This window comes from Phoca vitulina, unplaced genomic scaffold, assembly GCF_004348235.1.
Source record: "Phoca vitulina isolate PV1807 unplaced genomic scaffold, GSC_HSeal_1.0 scaffold20, whole genome shotgun sequence".
NCBI classification, from domain to species: domain Eukaryota; kingdom Metazoa; phylum Chordata; class Mammalia; order Carnivora; family Phocidae; genus Phoca; species Phoca vitulina.
In genome coordinates, this window is record NW_022589723.1 from 12,905,786 (window position 1) to 12,927,362 (window position 21,577).

The 21,577-nt window shown below is 46.3% G+C and overlaps 1 protein-coding gene across 1 annotated transcript in view; it reads left to right on the forward strand.

Moving 5' to 3' along the window:
- Positions 1 to 8,114: 8,114 nt before the first annotated feature.
- SORD (sorbitol dehydrogenase) overlaps positions 8,115 to 21,577 on the forward strand; it is a 30,583-nt gene continuing 17,120 nt past the window's right edge. Inside the window, exons 1-3 of the mRNA XM_032417717.1 lie at positions 8,115 to 8,313; positions 17,637 to 17,670; positions 20,396 to 20,560. Of these exons, the coding sequence (XP_032273608.1) occupies positions 8,251 to 8,313; positions 17,637 to 17,670; positions 20,396 to 20,560 (262 nt within the window). The 5' untranslated portion in view covers positions 8,115 to 8,250. The remainder of the gene's footprint in view (positions 8,314 to 17,636; positions 17,671 to 20,395; positions 20,561 to 21,577) is intronic.

Here is a 21,577-nt window from a genome sequence, read left to right on the forward strand (position 1 = left end):
ATGTACTGATCTCTTATCTCTGTGGCTCCCTCCCCACCTGAGCAAATGCTATCCTCAACATACTCAGGATCCTATACCCAACGCTGCCCTTTCCCTATGGTCATCCTCTTCATCATACCCAGTATCCCTCACCTCACACTGAGCTGTGCTCCCCCCATGTGGACTCTTCTTCACCCTTTTAGGGCTTTGAGACCCCATGTTATTACCACCTCCCTGTGAAGATGCCCTTCTCATTCCATTCAGGCTCTACACCTATGTTGCCCTACCCCCCCAACCCTACACTTTGCACCCCCTCCACCCCACCCTACCTCCAATGTGGAGATTGGATGCCCTCTTTAGTGTAACAGCAAACTTTTCTATCACAACTGTTATTTGCTCCTCAGCAATATTTTTCTGGTGAATGTTCTTTATTTCTTTTCCTCTCCCTTTCTTCCCTTTTTCCTGTTTGTTTCCTTTATCATGTTTGTACAGTTCCTATTCTGGAACTTTACCGATAACTAATGAATGATGTGAATTACTCCTGGACCAGTTATTTGTAGACTTGACATGAAGAGAAGAGGACAAGGCAGAGTTCTAGGCTAACAGGAATTTCCTCTATAACCCAGGTTGTCTATAAGAGCTCTTTTAGGGACACCTGGGTGGCTCAGTTGGTTAAGTTTCCAACTCTTGATTTCAGCTCAGTCATGATCTCAGGATTGTGAAATCGAGCCCCCTGTGGGGCTCTGTGCTGATTCTCTCTCTCCCTCTCCCTGTGCCCCTCCCCCACCCTTACTCTCTCTCTCTCTCTCTCTCAAAAAAAAAAAAAAAAAGAGCTCTTTTTAGCTCCCATCTCTCCCAGCCACAGACAGGCTGTTTATAACAGAGTTGGCCAGCTCCTCCCCATTGCCTCCTACAAGTAAGACTTGTTAATGGGATTCCCTTTTCAACCCTATCTTCTCTGATTCTCAGAATCAAACCAATTCAGGGAGGTTCTATGCTCCCAGCTATGGTCCCTGTCCTTGCTGCACTTTTTGTACCTCAGAGGGAACTCCTGACCTGGAGAAGTATGATTTTCCCACTTGTCCCCTAAGATCTTTAGGTATTCTTGCCACATTTATTCGTGTACTCCTATATTTCAGTAATGTGAAACATTGGAAGACCTTGTACACCCCTGGATTGGGTCTCCTTGTTCACCATGTCCTTGCCACACTGCTAACTTTTTTTTTTAAGATTTGTTTTACTTATTTTTTATAAAAAGAGAGAGTGCGAGAGCACATGCACGAGCAGGGGGAAAGGCAGACAGAGGGAGAAAATCTCAAGCAGATTTCCTGCTGTGAGTGGAGCCCCACCCAGGGGCAATCCCACCACCCTGAGATCATGACCTGTGCCAAAACCAAGAGTTGGCTGCTCAACTGACTGAGCTGCCCAGGCACCCCAACACACTGCTAACTTTTAAGGATGGTCTCTTCCCCCTCTAGGACTCCATGCGTGTGTTGCAGGAACACACAGTCTCTCTTCTTCACCTCACTGCTGTGACTACCTAAGCTTTTCGATTACAGCTTTTATATCACTTCCTGGGGGCAATCTTCCTTTGCTTTCAAGCTGTACTGGGTTTTCCTGTTACACACTTTCATGGTATCCTTTCCTTTTTCTTCATAGCCCTTACCTTAATTATGGTAGAGTTATTACTTTTGTAGTCATCTATTTAATGGCTTCCCCTCCTTGAATGGAGATTGTTTCTGTCCCGTTAATTGTATCTCAACATTTTATACCTGCATGTCATAGAATACTTACTATGTATTTGCTAAATGAATATATGAATGATTCCAAACTACTATGGCTCCTGTTCCTATCTTCATACCAAAATTCTTTGCCATGATCACCCAGGACCTCCTTTTGGCTAAATTCACTAGACAATTTTGGTTTCTATTGTGATCTCTCATCAGTATTCAACAGTTGGCCACTTCCTTCTTAAAACACTGCCTTTCCCCAATATGCTCTCCCTTATTCTCAGGATTCTTTGCTGGTTCCTCTTTCCTTTTCCTGGTCCTTCAATGTTGGATGCTGAAGTTCAGACCTGAAGTGTGTCCTTTTTCATTCTATATGTTGCAGGATTTCTTTTCCTTTATTGCCCACAGTTCTTGGTCATGCCACTTAGAAGAATAAAGAGGTAGACCAGAAGAAGAATGGTGGGCAGCAAAGCAAAGTTTATTGGGCAATAGTACAAAGCTCCTGAAGAAGGAGGGGACCCGAGAGAGTTGCCAATTTGGCATTTAAATCTAGGGGTTTTTAGGGACTCTTTGGTGTGGGCTGTTTTAATCTGATTAACCCTCCACGTGCTTGTCACCCCATCAGGTTTTTGTCCATGCACTCATCTACCTATCAGGTAGTTGTTCACGTGGGAAAGGGTGGGGGGCTCCTTCCAGGGTGGTGTTTCGTAGCCGGGGACCAAGAGGGCGGCAGCTGCCACTGTCCTAAGGCATGCTAGCCAGCTACAAGCCACCAGATCAAGCTCTTTAAATATCCCACTGGCTGTTGAGCTGGTCCCCAGGCCTGGGTTAGGACGCCCAAGGCCATTCCCTTCCTTTCTGTCAGCCCCTTCCCTTCCTCCCAGTAGAAGACTTAAAGCTGGGTCACTGAGTAAATAAAGTCTAGAATAACAGGATGGGGTCTTTTTCCTTTTAAGGTAGTTTTCCTCCTAGGACGGGGGCCCCTTGTCCCTGCCTATCTTTCTTCTGACTATCCTTTATCACTATATACTCTCCCTACATTACCTCCTTCTCTCTTGTTGCTTTAAATACAGTCTATATACCAATGATTTCCAAATTTAGTCTAGATTTTTCAAACCAAGGCTTTCTCAGACCCTCATATCCCTGGGTTATTTCTCTTGGATGTCTCACAGGCATCTCAAACTTGGCCTATCCAAAATTACCTGCCTGATCTTTCCCCAAATCTCCCTCCCCCCTCAGTACTGCCCATATCAGATAATAGCACTCATCCATCCAGTAATCCTGTCAGAAATCTAAGCGTCAACCTTCCAACTACCTTCTCCTCAAGTCTTATAAACCAATCCCTTACCAAGTCCCTTACCAACATCAAAATAAATCTCGGGTCTACCCGCTTCACTCCATCTCCACTCCCAGCATTTATCCAAGTCACCATCCTCAGCTATCATGTAACAGTAACATTTAATGGGTGCCCTTGCTTCCACTCTTCTGTGCCAGCAGCATTGCCACCACTACCAGCAAGTGCCTCTCTCCTCTGGATAGTTCTAAACTAAAATACCTGCTCTCCTTGCTCTTTTCCTAAAGTTTTTTTTTTAACAGAGATTTTCTTTCTTTCTTTCTTTCTTTTTTAAGACTTTTTATTTATTTGAGAGAGAGAGAGCATGAGTGGGGGGGGTGGAGGGGCAGTGGGAGAGGGAGAAGCAGACTCCCCACTGAGCAGGGAGCCCGAAGTGGGGCTCAACCCCAGGACCCCGAGATCATGACCTGAGTGGAAGGCAGACGCTTAACCAACTGAGCCACCCAGGTGTCTGGAATCTGAAACAGACTCTGGGCTGAGTGTAAAACCTGATGCTGGGCTCGATCTCACCACCCTGAGATCACGACCTGAGCTGAAACCAAAAGTGGGACATTTAACCGACTGAGCCACCCAGGCTCCCTGTTCTTTTCCTAACTTTCCTTGAACTTTGTTAATGGCAGGTATGTTACTAGTTCCTTAGGGAGGCCCATTAATCTCATTCACTGCATGTGGAATTTATTAGTTTAACTCTCATTGGTAACCTTATTTCCAAGGTCTGCAAGAAACTTCATAGTTTCTTTTTTTCTTTGTTTTTGTTTTCTTTCTTTTGTTTTGTTTTTCTTTCTTTTGTTGTAAATAACCAGGTTGGAGTAACGTGAACAGTTGATGACCAAATGTAACATGAACAGTTGATGACCCAATGAAACCAGGATTTTACAACTCTACTGACCTTTAGAAAACTAAGGCCCTATGGCACACTTTACTTGTTAGTACACACTGTTATCTCTACCTGAAGTAACCCAGTGTTTATGATAGGATACTGCCTGGACTAAAGTGTCCCTTTTCCTAGATATGTGACCCTGGAGGATATACATCCTGTGATTTAATTTTTAAATTCCAATAGGAAATTTATCAACAACTTGTAGTTGTATTCAGTGGAGACTGCCTCAAAGTGCTGTGCTGTATGGGAAAGTTAGGCAGGCCACCAGCAAAGGCAAAGCCAGCATTTTATGCTCTATTCAGTAAAATGCCTAGAAAAATCTGTTCCTTACCATCATGAATGCTGGTCTGTGTTAGGAAATTATGTAGAAATGTCACACCAAATTGTTTAAATACTATTATAACAACTTGCTTTTTTACTTTAAAAATGTCAGTTTCTTAAGAATCCTTATCAACTCCCCCCCCCAAAAAAGAATCCTTATCAACTCCCCCTTTTATTTTTTCTTAAAAGGGCCTCAGTCATATTTCTAAATTTGTCTCCTGCCTTTCCAAATCTCTTTACCCTCAGGCAACAACCTTCAAGACGGTTTCAAAATGTTATTGCTCATGAGAAAACAAATACCTCTCCAAAGTGGGGCCATTCTGTCATATTTTAGCGTCAAACCTCTGCTTTGGTTCTGGTGTTCTGTTTACTTAATTTAAAAGTTAGTGAGTGTCTACTTCAAGTGGCCCTCAGCTCTTAAGCCATTCCTAGGGCTTTCTCCATCGTCAGCTTCACCCACTGGAAAGCCATGCTTGGAAGACTGTGAAGGAACTCCACAAGGCAAGAAGGGAAAGCTGAGTTTTAAGTTCAGGTGCATGAGTGAAGCCAGGTAACCCCGAGTTAGTCCATCTCTCCAAGCAAAGCCTGCTCAGAAGCTGAGTGCCGGAGGTGCGGGTGGGACCCGCCAAGTATAGTCTAGCCTTGTGGGATATGTCTCAAAGTAATGAACATGACGGACTCTACATGTCCCCTACAAAAATCCATCTCATTGCTTTGTCACACCTTACCCCCTTGCCCTGACACATACTTTCATTTTTACCATTATTGGGGTTCCAGAGCTTGATCCATGTTTATCATCAAATCTTTTTTTTTTTTTTGAGCTCCTACACTGTCCAAAACACTTTACCAAATTCTATTTTTACAAACGAGGCCTTGGTGAGGGTTCTGGAGAAAAAGAAAATTGGTGAGGATGTAGAGAAAAAAGAACCTTCATGCACAGTTTGTGGGAATACAAGCTGGTGAGACCACTGAGGTAAACAGTATGGAGGTTCCCCAAAATTAAAAATAGAATTATCATATGATCTAGGAATTCCACTACTGGGTATTTACCCAAAGAAAACAAAAACACTAATTTGAAAAGATATATGAACCCCTATGTTTACAGCAGCATTATTTACAATAACCATGATATGGAGCCAGCTTCAGTGTCCATCCATAGATGGATGAAGAAGTGGTATATATTTACACAATGGAATATTACACAGCCATAAAAAAGAGTAAGATTTTTGCCATTTACAACAACATGGATGGCCCTAGAAGGTATAATGCTAAGTGAAAGAAGTCAGTCAAAGAAAGACAAATACCATGATCTTACTCATATGTGGAATTTAAGAAACAAAACAAACAAAGAAAAAAGAGACAACAACAACAACAACAAAACACCCTTAATTATAGAGAACAAACTGGTGGTTGCCAGAGGGGAAGTGGGTAAGGGATGGGTGAAATAAGTGAAGGGAATTAAGGATACACATATTGTGATGAGCACAGAGAAATGTATAGAACTGTTGAATTATTATATTGTACACCTGAAACTAATATAACACTGGATGTTATTTATACTTCAATTAAAAAAAAAACCAATGAGATGCTGGATGGAATGGATTACGTGAGCAATTCAACCAAATAGCAGTACTTACAGACTGAAATAAAATAAAATTTCAAATAAAAAAAAACCAATGAGATGCACTACGTGTAATGCATTAAAAATCTAAAAATTTTTTAGATTTTATTTCTTTATTTGAGAGAGAGAGTGCAAAGCAAGTGAGAGAGAGAGAGAGAGAGGGAGAGCACGAGCCGGGGAGAGGGGCAGAGGCAGAGGGAGAAGCAGGCTTCCCACTGAGCAGGGAGCCCGATGCAGGGCTCGATCCCAGGACCCTGGGATCATGACCTGAGCTGAAGGCAGATGCTTAGCCGACTGAGCCACCCAGGCGCCCCAAAACATCTAAAATTTTTTAGAAACTGACCATATCAACTGTTGGTGAGGATTTGGAAAAACTGGAACTCTCAGCTCCAGCTGCACAGCTGCTGGGAATGTAAAGTGGTGCGATCACTTTGGAAAACAGTTTAAAAGTTCCTCAAATGGCTCAACATAGAGTAACAATGACCCAATAACCCAGAAGAAAGGAAAGCCTATGTCCACATCAAAACTTGTTCATGAATGTTCATAGCAACCATATTTGTAACAGTAAAAAAACTAGAAACAACCCAAGTGTCCATCAACGTGTATATGAAAAACACATTGTGGTACAGCCATATCAAGAAATGATACTCAGCAGTAAAAAGGAATGAACTATTGATATATGTAACAACTTGGATGAATCTCAAAACAACTGTGGTAAGTGAAAAGAAGCCAGACTAAAAAATTACTGACTTTTTTTTTTTTTAAGATTTTATTTATTTATTTGACAGAGAGAGAATGAGAGAGAAAGCACATGAGAGGGGGAGAGTCAGAGGGAGAAGCAGACTCCCTGCCGAGCAGGGAGCCCGATGCGGGACTCGATCCAGGGACTCCAGGATCATGACCTGAGCCGAAGGCAGTTGCTTAACCAACTGAGCCACCCAGGCGCCCCCAAAATTACTGACTTTTTATACCATTTATATAAAATTCTAGAAAATGCAAACTAATCTGTAGTGAAGAAAGAAGAGCAATGGTTGCTTTGGATAGGGAGACGACTTTTGAGGAGGATAGATAATGCTCATTATCTTGAATATGGTGATGGCTTCATGATGTACACATATATCAAAATTTATCGTAGTGTGTACTTTAAATATTAGCTGTTTACTGTATGTCAATTATACTTCAATAAAGCTGTTTAAAAATTAAAGATAAAAGGGAAAGTAAGATACTTAATAGATTAAGGGGAAAAAGAGAAAGAAATGAGGCGTTGCCCTCAGTGGCCTTCCAGAGCATTTGGGGAAGGGATGATTACAGGTGAAAGTACGGCTGTGACCCATTTGTGGGTCATGCAGTGAGTGCCACAGAGAGATATCTTCAAGGACTGGGCACTGGGGAAAGTCTCCTGAAGGTGATAAAATGATCCAGCAGCATATCTGGGCATGGGGAGAGGCTGTAGGGAATGAAATCCTGAGCACTGTTCTCAAAGGAGGAAAGGGGCTTTATGGACTTAGGCCTGTCCTGAGGGAAGCTCTCCCCTTGGAGTAAAACTTCACTCCTGAGGAAAGAGAGGCTTGAAGGAAGAATGTAGGCAGAAATCCTGCTTCTATTATAAGAAACAGAGCCAGTTAAGAGAGAAAGTGTTTGCAGATTCCATTTCATAGCTTCTTTACTCTGATGCATCAAGCCCATGGGATGGTACACCAATTCATTGATTCACTCTTAGTAGCACCAGGCACTTTGCGGGATGCTGGGGACACGGGGACAACGTGGAGGTTGCGTCAGTGTAGAGCCTGTTCCTCAAAGTGTAGACCGTGCCCTACCTGCAGCCTCAGCATTCCGATGCTAATACAAATACAGACCCTCCGGCCTCACCCCTAGGTAAGACCTAGACTTACCCTATCAGAATCTCAGTGCTGGTCCTGAGACTCTGCTCCACTTTGCAGAACTCCCTTCTGCAGCTGAAGTCTGAGGACCTTGGTCTGGTGGCTGTTGCCTCTGCGGGCTACTTGCAGTGCATCAACGTTCCCTTGGATTTGAGGCTGACAGAAACAGCAGCGCCGGCAGTTGGCTGCGGAGGCCGGGGTTCCCCCCCCCCCCCACCCCCCCCCCCCCCGTCCCCTCCCAACTTCCTCCCAGCCCCCACCCGAACCCCCTACCGGCGAAGGCCGGAGCGGAGCAGGGAGGCCCCGCCCTCCACACTAGCCCCGCCCCGGTTGTCAGGGGCGATGAAGCCCCGCCCCGGGCCGGGCGTGCGCCTTTTCTGACAAGCAGGGCCTCCCAGCTCTTACCCTCAACCCTCGCGGGGCTGTCACCAGAACCCTCACGCGTCCTGCGGACTGCAGCCTCGACTCGGCAGGGAAAAAACGACATGGCGGCGGCCAAACCCGAGAACCTCTCTCTGGTGGTGCACGGACCCGGAGACCTGCGCCTGGTAAAACGGGAAGGGGAAAGGGAAGCCTAGCCCGACCCTGCCCTGCGGGCCTCCGAACTCAGCCGCGGTCCCAGCTCGCCAGTTGCAGCACCTCCGTGTCCCGGCCACCCGGATCAGAGCTGGTTACCATGTTGGGGGGAGGGGGCTGGTGGTTGTAAGGTCGCGTGCCTCCCGGAACCCAGCCCCGTGGCTGGCACGTGGCCAGAGCCCCAGATTCATAGTCTAGCCTCTTGTCATTGCACATCAAAAGACCAGGAGGCTGCCTGATGTAGGACATGCCTTGGACTTCTCCGGGAAGACAGTGCAGGGCAGAAAGGAGGGCCAGAGGGACATTTAAAAGCTGTGGAACTCGAATTTAATCTGTCTTGCCTGGGGCTGATAAAACCTCCTTTGCAGGATTATTATGATCACAAGAGTACCCCAGCACTTATTAGGTACTCAGAAAGTGCCAGTTCCTGCCTCTTTTCCTTCCAGCACAGGCCTCCATCTCCAGGACTCCTAGTGTTCCCTGTGCCTATGCCAGACTTCTGGATCTGGATAGTGTCCATGTCTCTAAAGCTTCTTTCCTCCTTACCTCCCTTAGTCCACACTTGGTTCACTTTTCCGCCATTTTCCTCTCTGATCCGGCTCCCCTGTTTCTTTAAGAGCATTATGTGTATGTCTCCTTGGCACCATACCTTTCCCTCTGCTCCCTGGCTCATGGGGCCAAAGTCAGGGAGCTGCAGGGTTGGCCCTGTGGTCGTGTGAGGGGTCCCTTGACAAAGGCCATCTCAGATGGGCCTGGGATGGCAGTGGGTGTGTGCAATGGGTGCCAGCCATCTCTACTGCTCCCTGGCGCCTCCTTCCTCCTCAGAGAAAATATACATGAGGATCTAGATAGGAGAGACTCAGGAGATTATCCAGATTAGCAGTTCTTGACAATTTGAGAATCTGTGGTCTCTCTCCCCACAGAATGCAAACAGACTGAGTTTGGCAGCAATTTCAGAGATTTTGGTGGACTTCCTTTAAGTCCCTCCATCAACCCTCTGGAGGTTTGTGGACCCCAGACTACAAACTCCTGCCCTGAGCCAATTCTCCCATTTCCTGTTAAGAAAGTGCCGACCCCAGGGTGACAGGCTTGATTAGTTAACAGAGCCCAGATAAGAACTCAGGGGTTCAGGCTCCCATTCCGGTGCTCTCTCCACTCACTGTGGAGCCTCACTCAAGGTCCTGAATTAAAGTGACCCTATTAGTGTTTATTGTTCCCAACACCGGATGGTATTGTAAGGAAGGCAAAATGGCACAGCTCTGTGCAGCTTACAGAGTGATCTCCAACTCAGCCCTTCATTCCACAAACATTTATTAGATGAGAGGGTGCCTGCCACATGCCAAGCACTGGGCCGAGGGCTAGTGCCCCTACCCTCAAGCTGCTCTAGGGAGACAGACAAGCTGAAGTTAACAATGAGACAGTGTGACAACCTTGATGGAGGCTGCGCAGAGTAAAGACCTCACAGGGAGGGGCCCTTGGCCTAGGAAAGAGGTCCTAGAGGAGATGGGTGCTACCTGATCTGGTTCTTGAAGGATGAGTAGGAGTCATTCAGGCAAATGTAGGAACCAGTGCAAAGATATATGAAGTACAAGATTACAGGTCCTGTTTCCTGGCCCTGCAAATAGTGTGATGTACTGAGTGGAGTTTGAAGCTGGAGAGGTGGACAGGATCTGCTTTTCCTGCTGCTCAGGGCCTGCTTTAAGTCATGAACCTGTAAGTAGCGGAACTAGAATTGCAACTCCAGGATCTGCTTTGCCTTAACTCTTAAACTCATGCTCTCCCACTGCTCTACCAGATGACCTCTTTTTTTTTCATGCTCTCTAGAGCAAAGCCTTGAAGACTGGAGGGCCCGGGAAGCTCACCTTAAAATTGATATTATGAAAAAATAATAGACATTTTTGAAGATTGATTTTATCAGCTTTGCCTTAGAATCTACACTCTAAATTAAGGAGGAATTGGGGTAGGTGTATCCTAAAGGCTCTAGAAAATACGACCAGCTAGAGAATGTTGCGTTGTGGGATTGGTACACTAAAAGGCTTCAGGGTGGATTCATGAGTGCCTCAGGTCTGTTTGAGAGTAGCGGGTGGTGGGATCATTTTACTAGACAAAAGAGTAGATTAAAATGATAAGATCAGGTTTGAGTTTAAGATGTGTCTGGGACATGACATCAAGGTGTCTTTGAGAAATTATCTTGGTTCTAGAGATCTGGGATATAGGGACGATGTCTTGGGCTGGAGATGTAAATTCAGGAGTCCTCTGCTTCTTTACTGAGCAGTCCTGCACCCCCTCCCCATGAAGCATTTGTGAATGTGTGTGTGTGGGGGGGGGGGTTGTCACAATGACTGAGGGGCAGACTTCATTCAGTTTACAGCACTGTCCTGCTCAACAAAGTATTGTCCTGGCCAAAGTAGCACCCTGGTGGGAATTTGTAGATGGACGAGCTTGCCTAGGCTGAGCGGGACATGTAGAGTGAGAAGACAGCGCGTGGAGGACATTACCCTGGAGAGAGCCCCACGCTCGGGGGAAGGGGCAGAAAGCTGTCAGTTGAGAAGAGTGACCAGGGATGCCCATGCTGCCTCAGAGATACCTGGGCCTCAACACAGACCCTCCTGGCCCCTCACCACTCCCTCCCGAGAAGGACCCCCAGCACCTCACAGAGAGCCCCCTGACTGCCATAGCGCATCTCTGCCCCCTCCTGTAAGGCAAATAGATAAGTGGTTTGGGATTGGGGGGTGGTGATACTATTAGTAAACCAGGAAGCAACAAGGAGGAACAGTCCTACGGCAGCTTTGGGAGCGAACACCAGTTCTCCGTTCTGTGGGAGAACCAAAATAAATCCAAGATTTCCTGGCCATAGCAGGCTGTGGCCATTTTGGCCAACCAGGGTCAGCGTCCACTGATAGAAATGGTTGTGCCTCGGGAACTCGTGTGAAGGGAGTTGTCTGGGGACAGGCCATTTCTAAAATCTGAAGCAGGATTCGGAAGGGTTCTGAAGCAGGGAGCGAGGGCTCAACCCTGCCCGCTGCTGCCATCCCACCTCGGGTAAGCCCAGGGACCGGCCAACATCCATGGCAGCGGTCTCTGGGGGACATTTGACCTGCGCCTCTTCAAACTGCTGCCATCGTCCACCTGCCAGGAGGGAAACCTAACACCTAGCTTCTTCCTGCCTATGGAGGAAGGCAGGAAGGATTCCCTTTTCTTTCTTGGTGCTGGGGCTGCAGGGAAGGAAAAATTAAATTCCTTGCCTACTATGCAGCTAGTGATCCCCTTGGCCACAGCAAGGGAAGGGCCCTGGCAGCTCCAGTGCTCCCTGGCCTGGGGATTCAGGTCTGCATGATGCCTCGGCTCTGGGCATTTCTAAATTGGGTGGTAAGTCGGAGAGAGTATGCGTGCGCGCGCGCACACACACACACACACACACACACACACTGACTGGTGGTTTATCTTTTATAATGAGGAAAACAAAAATATGAGGGGGAAAAAAAAGACTTTTACTTTTCCGTCCCTAGTTTAAATAGAGCAAGGGAGAGAGGCAGCCAAGCTGATGCATAAAGAGGCAAACAGCCTGTCAGCAAAAACTGTCAGCTCAAAGTGCAGCTCACTGAAGTCCTCTTTAAATGGAAACAGTAACAAAGTCACGAGCCAGGTTGAGGCCCAGAGTGGGGTTTAGTGCTAGCTCTGCTGTTTATAGTTGTGTGACTCGCCAAATTACTTTCTGCTTCAATTTCCCATCTGTATGGTGGGCATGACAGGAGTTCTCATCTCTGGGTTGTGTGAGGGCTAGATGGTGTCAGGGAACAAGAATTCCTGTCCCCTCAAAGGTTCTAGCTGGACCAAGAATCAAATTGACATGAGACAGATTAACAGGAGAAAATCAAATTTTAGGGCGCCTGGGTGGCTCAGTCGTTAAGCGTCTGCCTTCGGCTCAGGTCATGATCCCAGGGTCCTGGGATCGAGTCCCACATCGGGCTCCCTGCTCGGCGGGAAGCCTGCTTCTCCCTCTCCCACTCCCCCTGCTTGTGTTCCCTCTCTCGCTGTGTCTCTCTCTGTCAAATAAATAAATAAAATCTTTAAAAAAAAAAAAAAATCAAATTTTATAGTTTATATGTACAGAGAATCCACACACACATGGAAATGCCAAAGACAGGCAAAATGAGGCCTCTGTGTCATTCTGAACTAAGGAAAAGGGGTTAGAGGCTTGGGACTTCAAAGGGAATGAATGCAATTTGCAGGAAGATCAAAAAGAGGAAATGTTTGGTAAATAAATATTTCCCCTCCCACATAGATGGATTACTCAGATAAAATTTATCTGTGGTCAAGACCCTCCAATTTAGATTCTTCTTTGTAGTTAAGGGTGGGGCAAAAGTTTCTCCTGAGCTTGTAGGACCTTGATTGCCTTCAACTCAAAATAATCCACATGCCAAAATGGCCCATCTTGGAGCAGCCTGCCCTCAATCAGCCCTTACAATGTGATGGTGTCTGTAAAAGGTCCAGCACAGCTAATGACAGGAGGCTAGGGCCTAGGAGAATCAGACATTTAAACCATCTCAGCATAGGGGTGCCTGGCTGGCTCAGAAGAGTACAGGACTCTGGATCTCAGGGTCATGAGTTCAAGCCCCATGTTGGGTGTACAGATTACTTAAATTAAAAAAAAAAACAAAAACAAAAACCATCTCAGCATAAAAAGAGATAAAGACCAAGATCTTCAAATACATGGGCATTTTTTTTTCTTTTGTGTTATGTGGGCATTTTTTTTTTAAAGATTTATTTGAGAGAGTGCATGCGTGAGCAGGGCTAAGGCAGAGAGAGAGAGGGAGAGAAGCAGACTGTCTGCTGAGCGTGGAGCTCTGTGCAGGACTTGATCCCACTGATGTAGTTTTGGAATGTTGGTGAGGCCTGGAGCCAAGGGCCAAGAAAGAATTCTTGAGACGTCTTTGGTGCAAAAAGGGTGATTTTATTAAAGCAACTGGGACAGGACCGTGGGCAGAAAGAGCTACTGCACTGGGGTTGTGAGGAATGGCTGATTATAAACTTGGGAGTTGGGGGAGGTAAGGAAAAATGGAGGTGTCCAAAAGGACTTTCATATGCTAAAGAAGACCCTCAGGATACTGGAGGTCTTGCTATTGTTAAGCTAAGGTAGTTTTTCCCTTAGCAAAGATAGTTGAAAGTTTCCTGGACGAATGTCACACATATCCCACCTAGGAATGGGGGGGGGGGGGGAGAGGTTGGTTGTGGGGTGTCACCTTATGCTTCATCCTCAGCTTGCCTTCTGTTCCCTCATCACCACCACCCTGAGATCATGACCTGAGCCGAAATAGAGTCAGATGCTTAACCGACTGAGCCACCCAGGTGCCCCTATATGGACAATTCTTAACTGAATTATAATAAATGTGGGCCCAGGCAATAATCTTGTATTCATCTGTATTTACCAGTTTAATTACTTTGTGCCTCTTTGGTCAGTTTTGAGAAATCCAGAAGTTCCTTTTGATTGGGAAATGAATTCTATCTGAGTTACTAGTTCATGAAGTTGGGATATAAAACAGATGAGTTTTTCTCCACAGAAGCTGTTTTTGGTGGGGGGGGGGGGGGGGGGGGGGAGGGGGCTTTGTTTTTTTTAATGCTCTAGGTTTCACTTTAAAGGTAAGGGAAACGGAGAGAATTAACATGTTGAGTGCATACTATATTATGGACATCTGCTGGGTGCTTTGATGAAGTGCTTCACAAACTATCCCAGATGAAACGCAGTTTTATTTATATTTTCAGCCATGAGCCAATATGTTTGTATTGCTGTATTTTGATATTGCAGCAATGTCAAAATGTGGTAAATATTTCTAAATGCTGTTTCTGTACATATTGCATCACATGTCAGTAGTAGGCCATCGACCACACTGAGTACACTTTATCTGCCTCACTCCTTTTTAAAAAAAAAATATTTTATCTATTTATTTGAGAGAAAGAGAGAGATCATGAGCAGTGGGGAGGGGTAGAGGGAGAAACAGACTCCCCGCTGAGCAGGGAGCCCCATGAGGGACTCAATTCCAGGACCTTGGGATCATGACCTGAGCCGAAAGCAGACGCTCAACTGACTGAGCCCCCCCGGGCGCCCTATTTGCCTTATTCCTCACAGCTCTGCCACAATTCAGGCGCCAGCATCTGGCCAGGGAGAAGAAAGGAACAACGCAGCCCCCGTTTCCAGGGGGCTGAACACTGGGTTCGGGATGGGGTATAATCAGATTTTTGTTTTGTGATGTAGGGGAGGAAAAAGAATTTTCTCCCTGTGCTTCTAGGTTCTTGGCTGAGACCCCTTGTAATAGAAGATTAACAAGAGAAAAAGAAACAAGTTTAATAATGTGTACTTTCTGTACCTATGGGAGGTATGGTGAGAACTGAGTAATTTCATGAAATGGCCCAAGGTACCACCTTAAGTACCATTTCCAGCTAAAGACAAAACATATTTAGGAGGCAAGAGGCACCTGGGATGATTCCAAGCTCCCACAGAGAGTTCTTCCTGAAGTATTTCCATGATTGATTCAGGGAGGTGGGGTGAGACCCGGAGGGGATGGACGGGGTTGGGGGGGGGCATATGTATGTGATGTATTTCTGACTGGAAGTGAAAAAGGCTGGAAACCCGACGTAACTACAGGAAAGAATAGTTACCTCCACTCCCCTTTATCCCTTTGTTACTGTCAATCACAGAAAGGTAAGAAGTCCTGTTCAGGAAACCATGACTATGCCTGATGACAAAACTTTGGGGATGAAAGGGCTGTGGGGGTAAAAGTGAAAGCTAGGGATCTCAGGGGAGCTAAGAAACTGGTAGATGAAGAATAGGGTGCATGAAAGAATATCATCACCGAAATCTGAGACAGAAAAGGAGATTAAGTAAACAGAGGACTGTGGCCAGCGTCATTCCAAGGAGCTACAAAGAAAAGCAAGGTGTTTTTTTAGTAACCATGCTGCGATAACTTTCTAAAACATCATCTCCACAGCCATGCTTAGGATAACATTTACAGACTTAAGGGCTGATCTTAACACGGTCCTGTGCTTCTGCGGCATGTCTCCTGCAGAGAGCGGAGTCAGGAGCCGAGCTGAGGTGTAAGGGTGGTTAGAGACAGCAAGAAACAACGAAAAGAAGTTGGTTTGCAGGGAGAGGTATTTAAGTTCTCCATAATGTGCAATCAGCCACTAAGGAAAAGCCAGGCTGTCTGCACAGCACCCTCTAGTGTCTAGGAATGTCACTGCAGCTTTGGGGGGGTGGAAGGGCCAAAGTTGGCCGCTCTGCCCCTCCAGCAAATGTTTACAGTAGTAATCGCTAGTGACCCAGGGCCTACTTGGTGTGCCCAGCTGTTGATTTGAGCTTGATTCTTACCCCTTCTCCACCCCTAAATGGAGCTGCCTACTAGAGCCTTTACTGGGAAGGACAGCGTTCTGTTCCATGTTTGAAATAAAGGCCTCAGTCTTCAGTTTCAACTAAACTGCAGTTTAAAATTCCACCCAGTTTAAGAGAAACATAACTTTATACAGCAATCCCTGATGTTGGGTAATGTCAGAGATGGGACCAGCAACTTTGAGAAGGGTTTTGGTGACAGCCGGCTGTCCTGAATTGTCCATTTCTAGATGGATTCCCTCCCCCCGACCCCCTCCTTCCTTCCTTTCACATGTAGCCAGTTTAAATTACTAATAGATGAAAAACTGCCTTGACACCTTTTCCCCACCTCAAGCGGCTTTGGATATAACTCCACCAGTGACCTTAGTGCTACGATGGGCAGATCACTACATCTCCCTGTCCTTCAGTTTCATCATGTGGAAAATGGAATAATAATAGAAGGTATCACATAGGGTCGTCATGAGGATGAACCGAGGCGATGGACATACAGCACTTAGCCCAGGACCTGGTAGAAAAAAGCTGGTAGTGTTTGCTAATCAGCATTAGCATTGTCACTCTGGGCTTTGTTCCACTGGGGACAAGCAGGTCAAATTAGCATCAAGCTACTTCAACAGAAAGGCCAGTAATCTGAGGGGAGCGAGAACCGCAGACCTTCCTCGGGGTCTCTTATGGAGACTGGGTGTGTAGCAAGTGCATGCTCCCCCATGTTTGAGGCAGTGCACTGTGCCTGGTCACTGAAGAGACTGAAGCCATGGTCGTTGGCATCAGGGTTATTTTGTTAGCAAAAAAGCCCTGGTGTCATTTACTGCTACCTGTTAAAGCATCTGGGGGAGGCTTTCTGAAGGAGGCAAGCTTGGAGCAGTGCCCCTCCCAGAGTGCTCTGCGTGGGCCCCAGCCCCAACCTTCTCCTCACCTGTCTGCCTGCTCCTTGCATCGCCCTGGAAGGAGAAAAGGCATATTCCACCCTTGGGGTGCAGTGGGGTGCAGTGAGGCAGGCCGGGGAATCAGGTTTAGTCTTGGCTTAACTACTCTGTGGCGGTATGACTTTGACCAACTTATTCCACTTCGAAGCCTCGGGTTTCTCGTCTGCACACTGTGGGCCATGTGCCATGATGTGTTTAAAGCCAGAACATTGTCTGGTAATGTAGTTGGTACAGTGAACGTTTCACCTTCCTTCCTTTTCTTGGCTGCCTTCAAAGAATTCATAAAATGAACGCTTGGATCTGGCCACTCACTGCCCTGCCTTCTGATCACCATGAATTGCTCAGCTCGTTGGCAATGGGAAGAAGAGTTAGTTAATAATAATACTAGCCATGAATGCCAGAATAGCTCAGATTGCCTTTTGAACCCGGAGAGTGGCCAAAATGCAGGTCCTCTGTGTTCCCAAAGGGCCTGTAAAACTCCACATGGGAGGTCTCAGAAGAGAGGGCTGAGCGCTGGTCCGTCCGTGTGCTGATGTCAAGGGAAGAGTGGCAGCACGCACTCTCTCCAACCTTGTCTAGAGGTCAAAGCCCTCACATGCAACTACCAGATACCTTCACCCTTTTCCCTGTAAGAGTTTCCCAGACCAAACAAATCTGTATCTTAAGAATGTGGTTTTTGAGAAAGGAAGGATCTGATATGGAAGGCAGTCCAAACGTCCTTTCTGCCTAGGGGAGCATTTAGTACCCTTTTTTATCAGTCTAGGGCAAATGGCACCGGGAGGTGGGGTGGGGTGAAGTCAGGAATCAGAGGCAGCACGATTTAGTGGGCCCCCTCAGGCATCCACCCAGCTGCGATATGGCCTGAGCCTATGTTCATTCTAAGAAGAAATATTTGAATGGAACTCCACGTTGACTAAACAATTGAAAATATTCATAAGGGAAAGTTATTATGCATGCTAAATGATTTTTCTATTTTTATTTCCTCTAGGAGAACTATCCTATCCCTGAACCAGGCCCAAATGGTAGGTCCTTGGGATACTCGACTTACATTTTATTGTTTCTTATTACTTACCCTGAAGACACCTGGGCATTGCTCGCTTACCCCACTTTTCCTACCGTTTATGACTTTGCCTCCAATTAAAAACTATCTTTCTGTTAGGCTGTCAACCTCGTCTGTTATCCACGACACGACTGGATAGATTCAACTTGACTGCCACATGAAATAAACAGTGATGGAGTCAGCAGAAGACTTACCATATCAGACTGCTGACTTGTCCCAGAGTTTTTGACATAAAATATCTTTCTGTTCCAAAGGCAGAGTTGTTCCTCATTTGACCTAACCTAGAGTTGGGTTACTCTATCTACCATAAGCTGCTATTCGGGTGGCCAAATCCCCCCCTAACCCTAACCCGAGCTTTGAAAATGAGTGAGTCGACAGAGCTTAATTTCAGAAAGAAAGAGAAATCAGAATCAGAAAGAGAGGGTCACTATAGGAAGACTGGGACCTTCTGTCCAGTGAGGATGGGAGGGGCCGCATGGAGTGCGGCCCCACAGTCCTGATCAACCAGGCACAGACAGTGGGTGAGTGCTCTGGGGCAGGCTTCCTGCCACCTTTGTTCCAGTGCTCTGGCCTCTCACTGGGCAAGCCTGTAAGGCCCAGCTGACAAGCACATCTCCTGGAGTGATGTGTGTACCTGGGGAAGTCATGCCCCCTGTTGGCTGGGGCAGATACCTGCTGACAGTTTTCCAATCCCTCCCATCCCTGGAGTCCCACTTCATAATCTGCAGGACTCTGAAGTGAGGCTGAGAGCAAGGGGAAGAGTGTCTATAGATAACTGCTCCCATACCCAGCCACTCGGGTCTCCTCTCTGTCCTTGGTGAGTTGGGGATGTGCTTCCCCACCTCACCCCAGAACTGTAGCTTCTGTGCGAACTTCAGATTGAAGGCAGCTTTCCTGGAGCCTCCAGAGCTTTGCTACTCAAAGGTCAGCTAGCTTATTGATTTATAGTGATAAGCATAAAGACAATAGCTGTTTCTATCAGTGTTCAACACGTAATGTATATTTAGGGCTTAAGCATTTTCACCAAGATATCATGTTCAGAGAAGTGAAAGAGGCCCCTCACTGTGTCCTGAAAAGTTGGTATTGATTCTAGAAGTAGCCAAACAAGGGCTGTCTTGGACTCAAAGGACCCTGGTACTGTTTCTCTCTCTGACGCAGCATTCTGCTCTTACTTTCTTGTCTCTTGCTGCCCTTGAATTTGGAAGGGGAAATTATGGTAAATTTCAGCTAGCATCCTAGCAAGTCAAACTTAATCTCTTATTACAAATTGGTAACTTTTAAGAGAGGAAACTCAGATAATTTCCTCTACCTTGATCTCAGTCTTCACCCTGCTGTACCCTGCCATTTCTTACTCTGTCACCAAGGCCAAGGACAGAGAAGGTTCTACGGAGCCACACCTGGGGTGGATGGCTGGTGATTTGTGGCAAGGGCAGGGTGTAAGACACTTGAATGCACAGCAGAGTTTTAGGTCTCTTTGTCTTTCTAAGGCAGAGCTTTTTCTCAGGGAGATACTTGCAACATGGTCACCTTAGTCAGACTAGGCCAGTAATCCTTTAGCACTTACTTTAGCAAAGGGGCTCAGTAGCGTCATTATTTCTAACTTGGAAAACTGACAACAACAATACCAACAAATCTCACTTATTCAAACCTGTGAAGGGGAAATACCCTTTGAAACCTTTGGATGGTTTAAATTAAAGGTACACCTTTAAACAAAACAACAGGCATGAAGAACAAGAGAGTTCACAAAGTGTTGCCAAGCCTAGATTTTGCCAGGCTTTCTCTCATGATAGATAAGAATCAGGCATAGCATATTAATTGTGTGGAATCAGTTATCTCCTAGAAAACAGTTTTTCCCTTAGATGGCTGATACATTTTTTCCTATTAATAATATCTTGTTTATGCAGTGTGTGAGAGTTCTCCAGAGAGACGGAACCTAGAAAGAGAGGAGAAAGATTTGTTACATAGATTTATTTATATATAGGTTTATTATATATGTCTATAGAGAGAGGGCTGGGGGAGATTTATTTTAAGGAATTGGCTCATGTGATTGTGAGGACTGGCAAGTCTGAAATTCATAGGGCTGACCAGCAAGCTGGAAATTAGGTAAAAGTTGATGCTTCAATCTTGGAGGATTCCTTCTTCAGGAAACCTCAGTCTTTTCTCCTAGGGCCTTCAACTGATTGGATGGGGCCCACCCACATTAGGCAGAGTAATCTGCTTTATTTGAGAGAGAGATAGCGAGAGAGAGAGAGAGAGAGTGAGCATGAGCAGGGGGAGGGGCAGAGGGAGAGGGAGAAGCAGGCTGAGCAGGGAGCCCGACACGGGCCTCGATCCCAGGACCCTGGGATCATGACCTGAGCTGACGGCAGACGCTTAACCGACAGATCCACCCAGGCGCCCCGACAGCTACTGTTTGACCAAACAACTGAGCACCATAGCCTAGCTGAGTTGACACATAGCATTAACCCTCAAAGGCAACTATTTCGCTCTATGGAAGCTTTCTTGGCTTACAAGCCTTAATTGGTGTTGCTGGTTAGCTTGTTTTCCTCTGTGGTCTAAATATTGTACCTGCCCTTTGAAACCAAGCCAGAGGGTTGGTTTTCCTGTCCTGAGGGGAAGCATGGTGGCGCCTCAGACTGCAGAGGGGTCGTTCCTCCCCTCACTTGTTCTCTCCTTCCTCTTATCAGAAGTGCTGCTGAAGATGCATTCCGTTGGGATCTGCGGCTCCGATGTCCACTACTGGCAGCATGGTCGAATTGGGGATTTTATTGTGGAAAAGCCAATGGTGCTGGGACATGAAGCTTCAGGGACAGTCGTACAAGTGGGATCACTGGTCAAGCACCTAAAACCAGGTCAGCAAAACCCTTCAACTAACTGATTTATTTATTCCTCAACATAAATGAATATTTGTGTGTACTTTCTTGGGGCCGGGCCCTCTGTTAAACCTGGGGGGGTTTACAGCAGTGAGCAGGACAGTCTCCATTTCTACACACAGGGACTGTAACCTTCCACGGAGGAAGACAGGTCTGGGACACACATACAGTTACTTAATTACCGTTGTGTTGAGGGCAACAGAGAATAGCGATGCGATCAGTGTCTTCTAACCAGATCCCTGGCTCTTCTGAGGAAGGAACAATTAATCCGACATCTGAAGGCGTGGAGGGGTAAGCCAGGTAAAGGGGTAGGGCAAATGTTCCAGGCATAGGAACCACAAACTGCCTCCACCTGCTGAGAAACAGGGTCTTGGATACAGTCTTTGATCTTACTGGATGACTGGAAAACCACCAATACTTTTCTAGATTTGCTTACTTCATTCTCTTGGAGGGAGGAAATCTCAGCTGTGGCAGCCTGCGATGTTACCCAACACAGTGAATTAAATCCCAGCTGTGTGACACGGCCAGCCATTGACTTTATCCTTCCTTTGCTGAGGAGAACACTGTACATCCTGGAGAGGTCATCAGATTATTCGAGACAAGGAGAAGTTTGGCGGGAGACGCCATTCTGTGTCAGTTATAAGGCTCTCTGAGCGCAGCTACACGAAGAGGAACGACCCAGCCCTGAAGAAGCTGGACTTGTGTTTCCCTGAGGAACATTGTCAGGCCCTCCATTCATCCTGAATGGAAGTCGAGGCCGCCCCTGAGGTTTTGTGGAGTTATCCCAAAGAGGAAGATTCATAGTTTCCAATAGCCACTGATTGGTTCTTACCTGTGGGACGAGATCTCTTAATATTAGTCATAACAGAGTGGGGTTCTTTAAATTTAAGTTATAATAAGTGCTTAGATACAGAAAAATGAGAAGATCCAATCCCTGGATACTTTGATCTAGTTGGGGAGATCAGACGTCAGGACATACATAAATACCAGTAATTA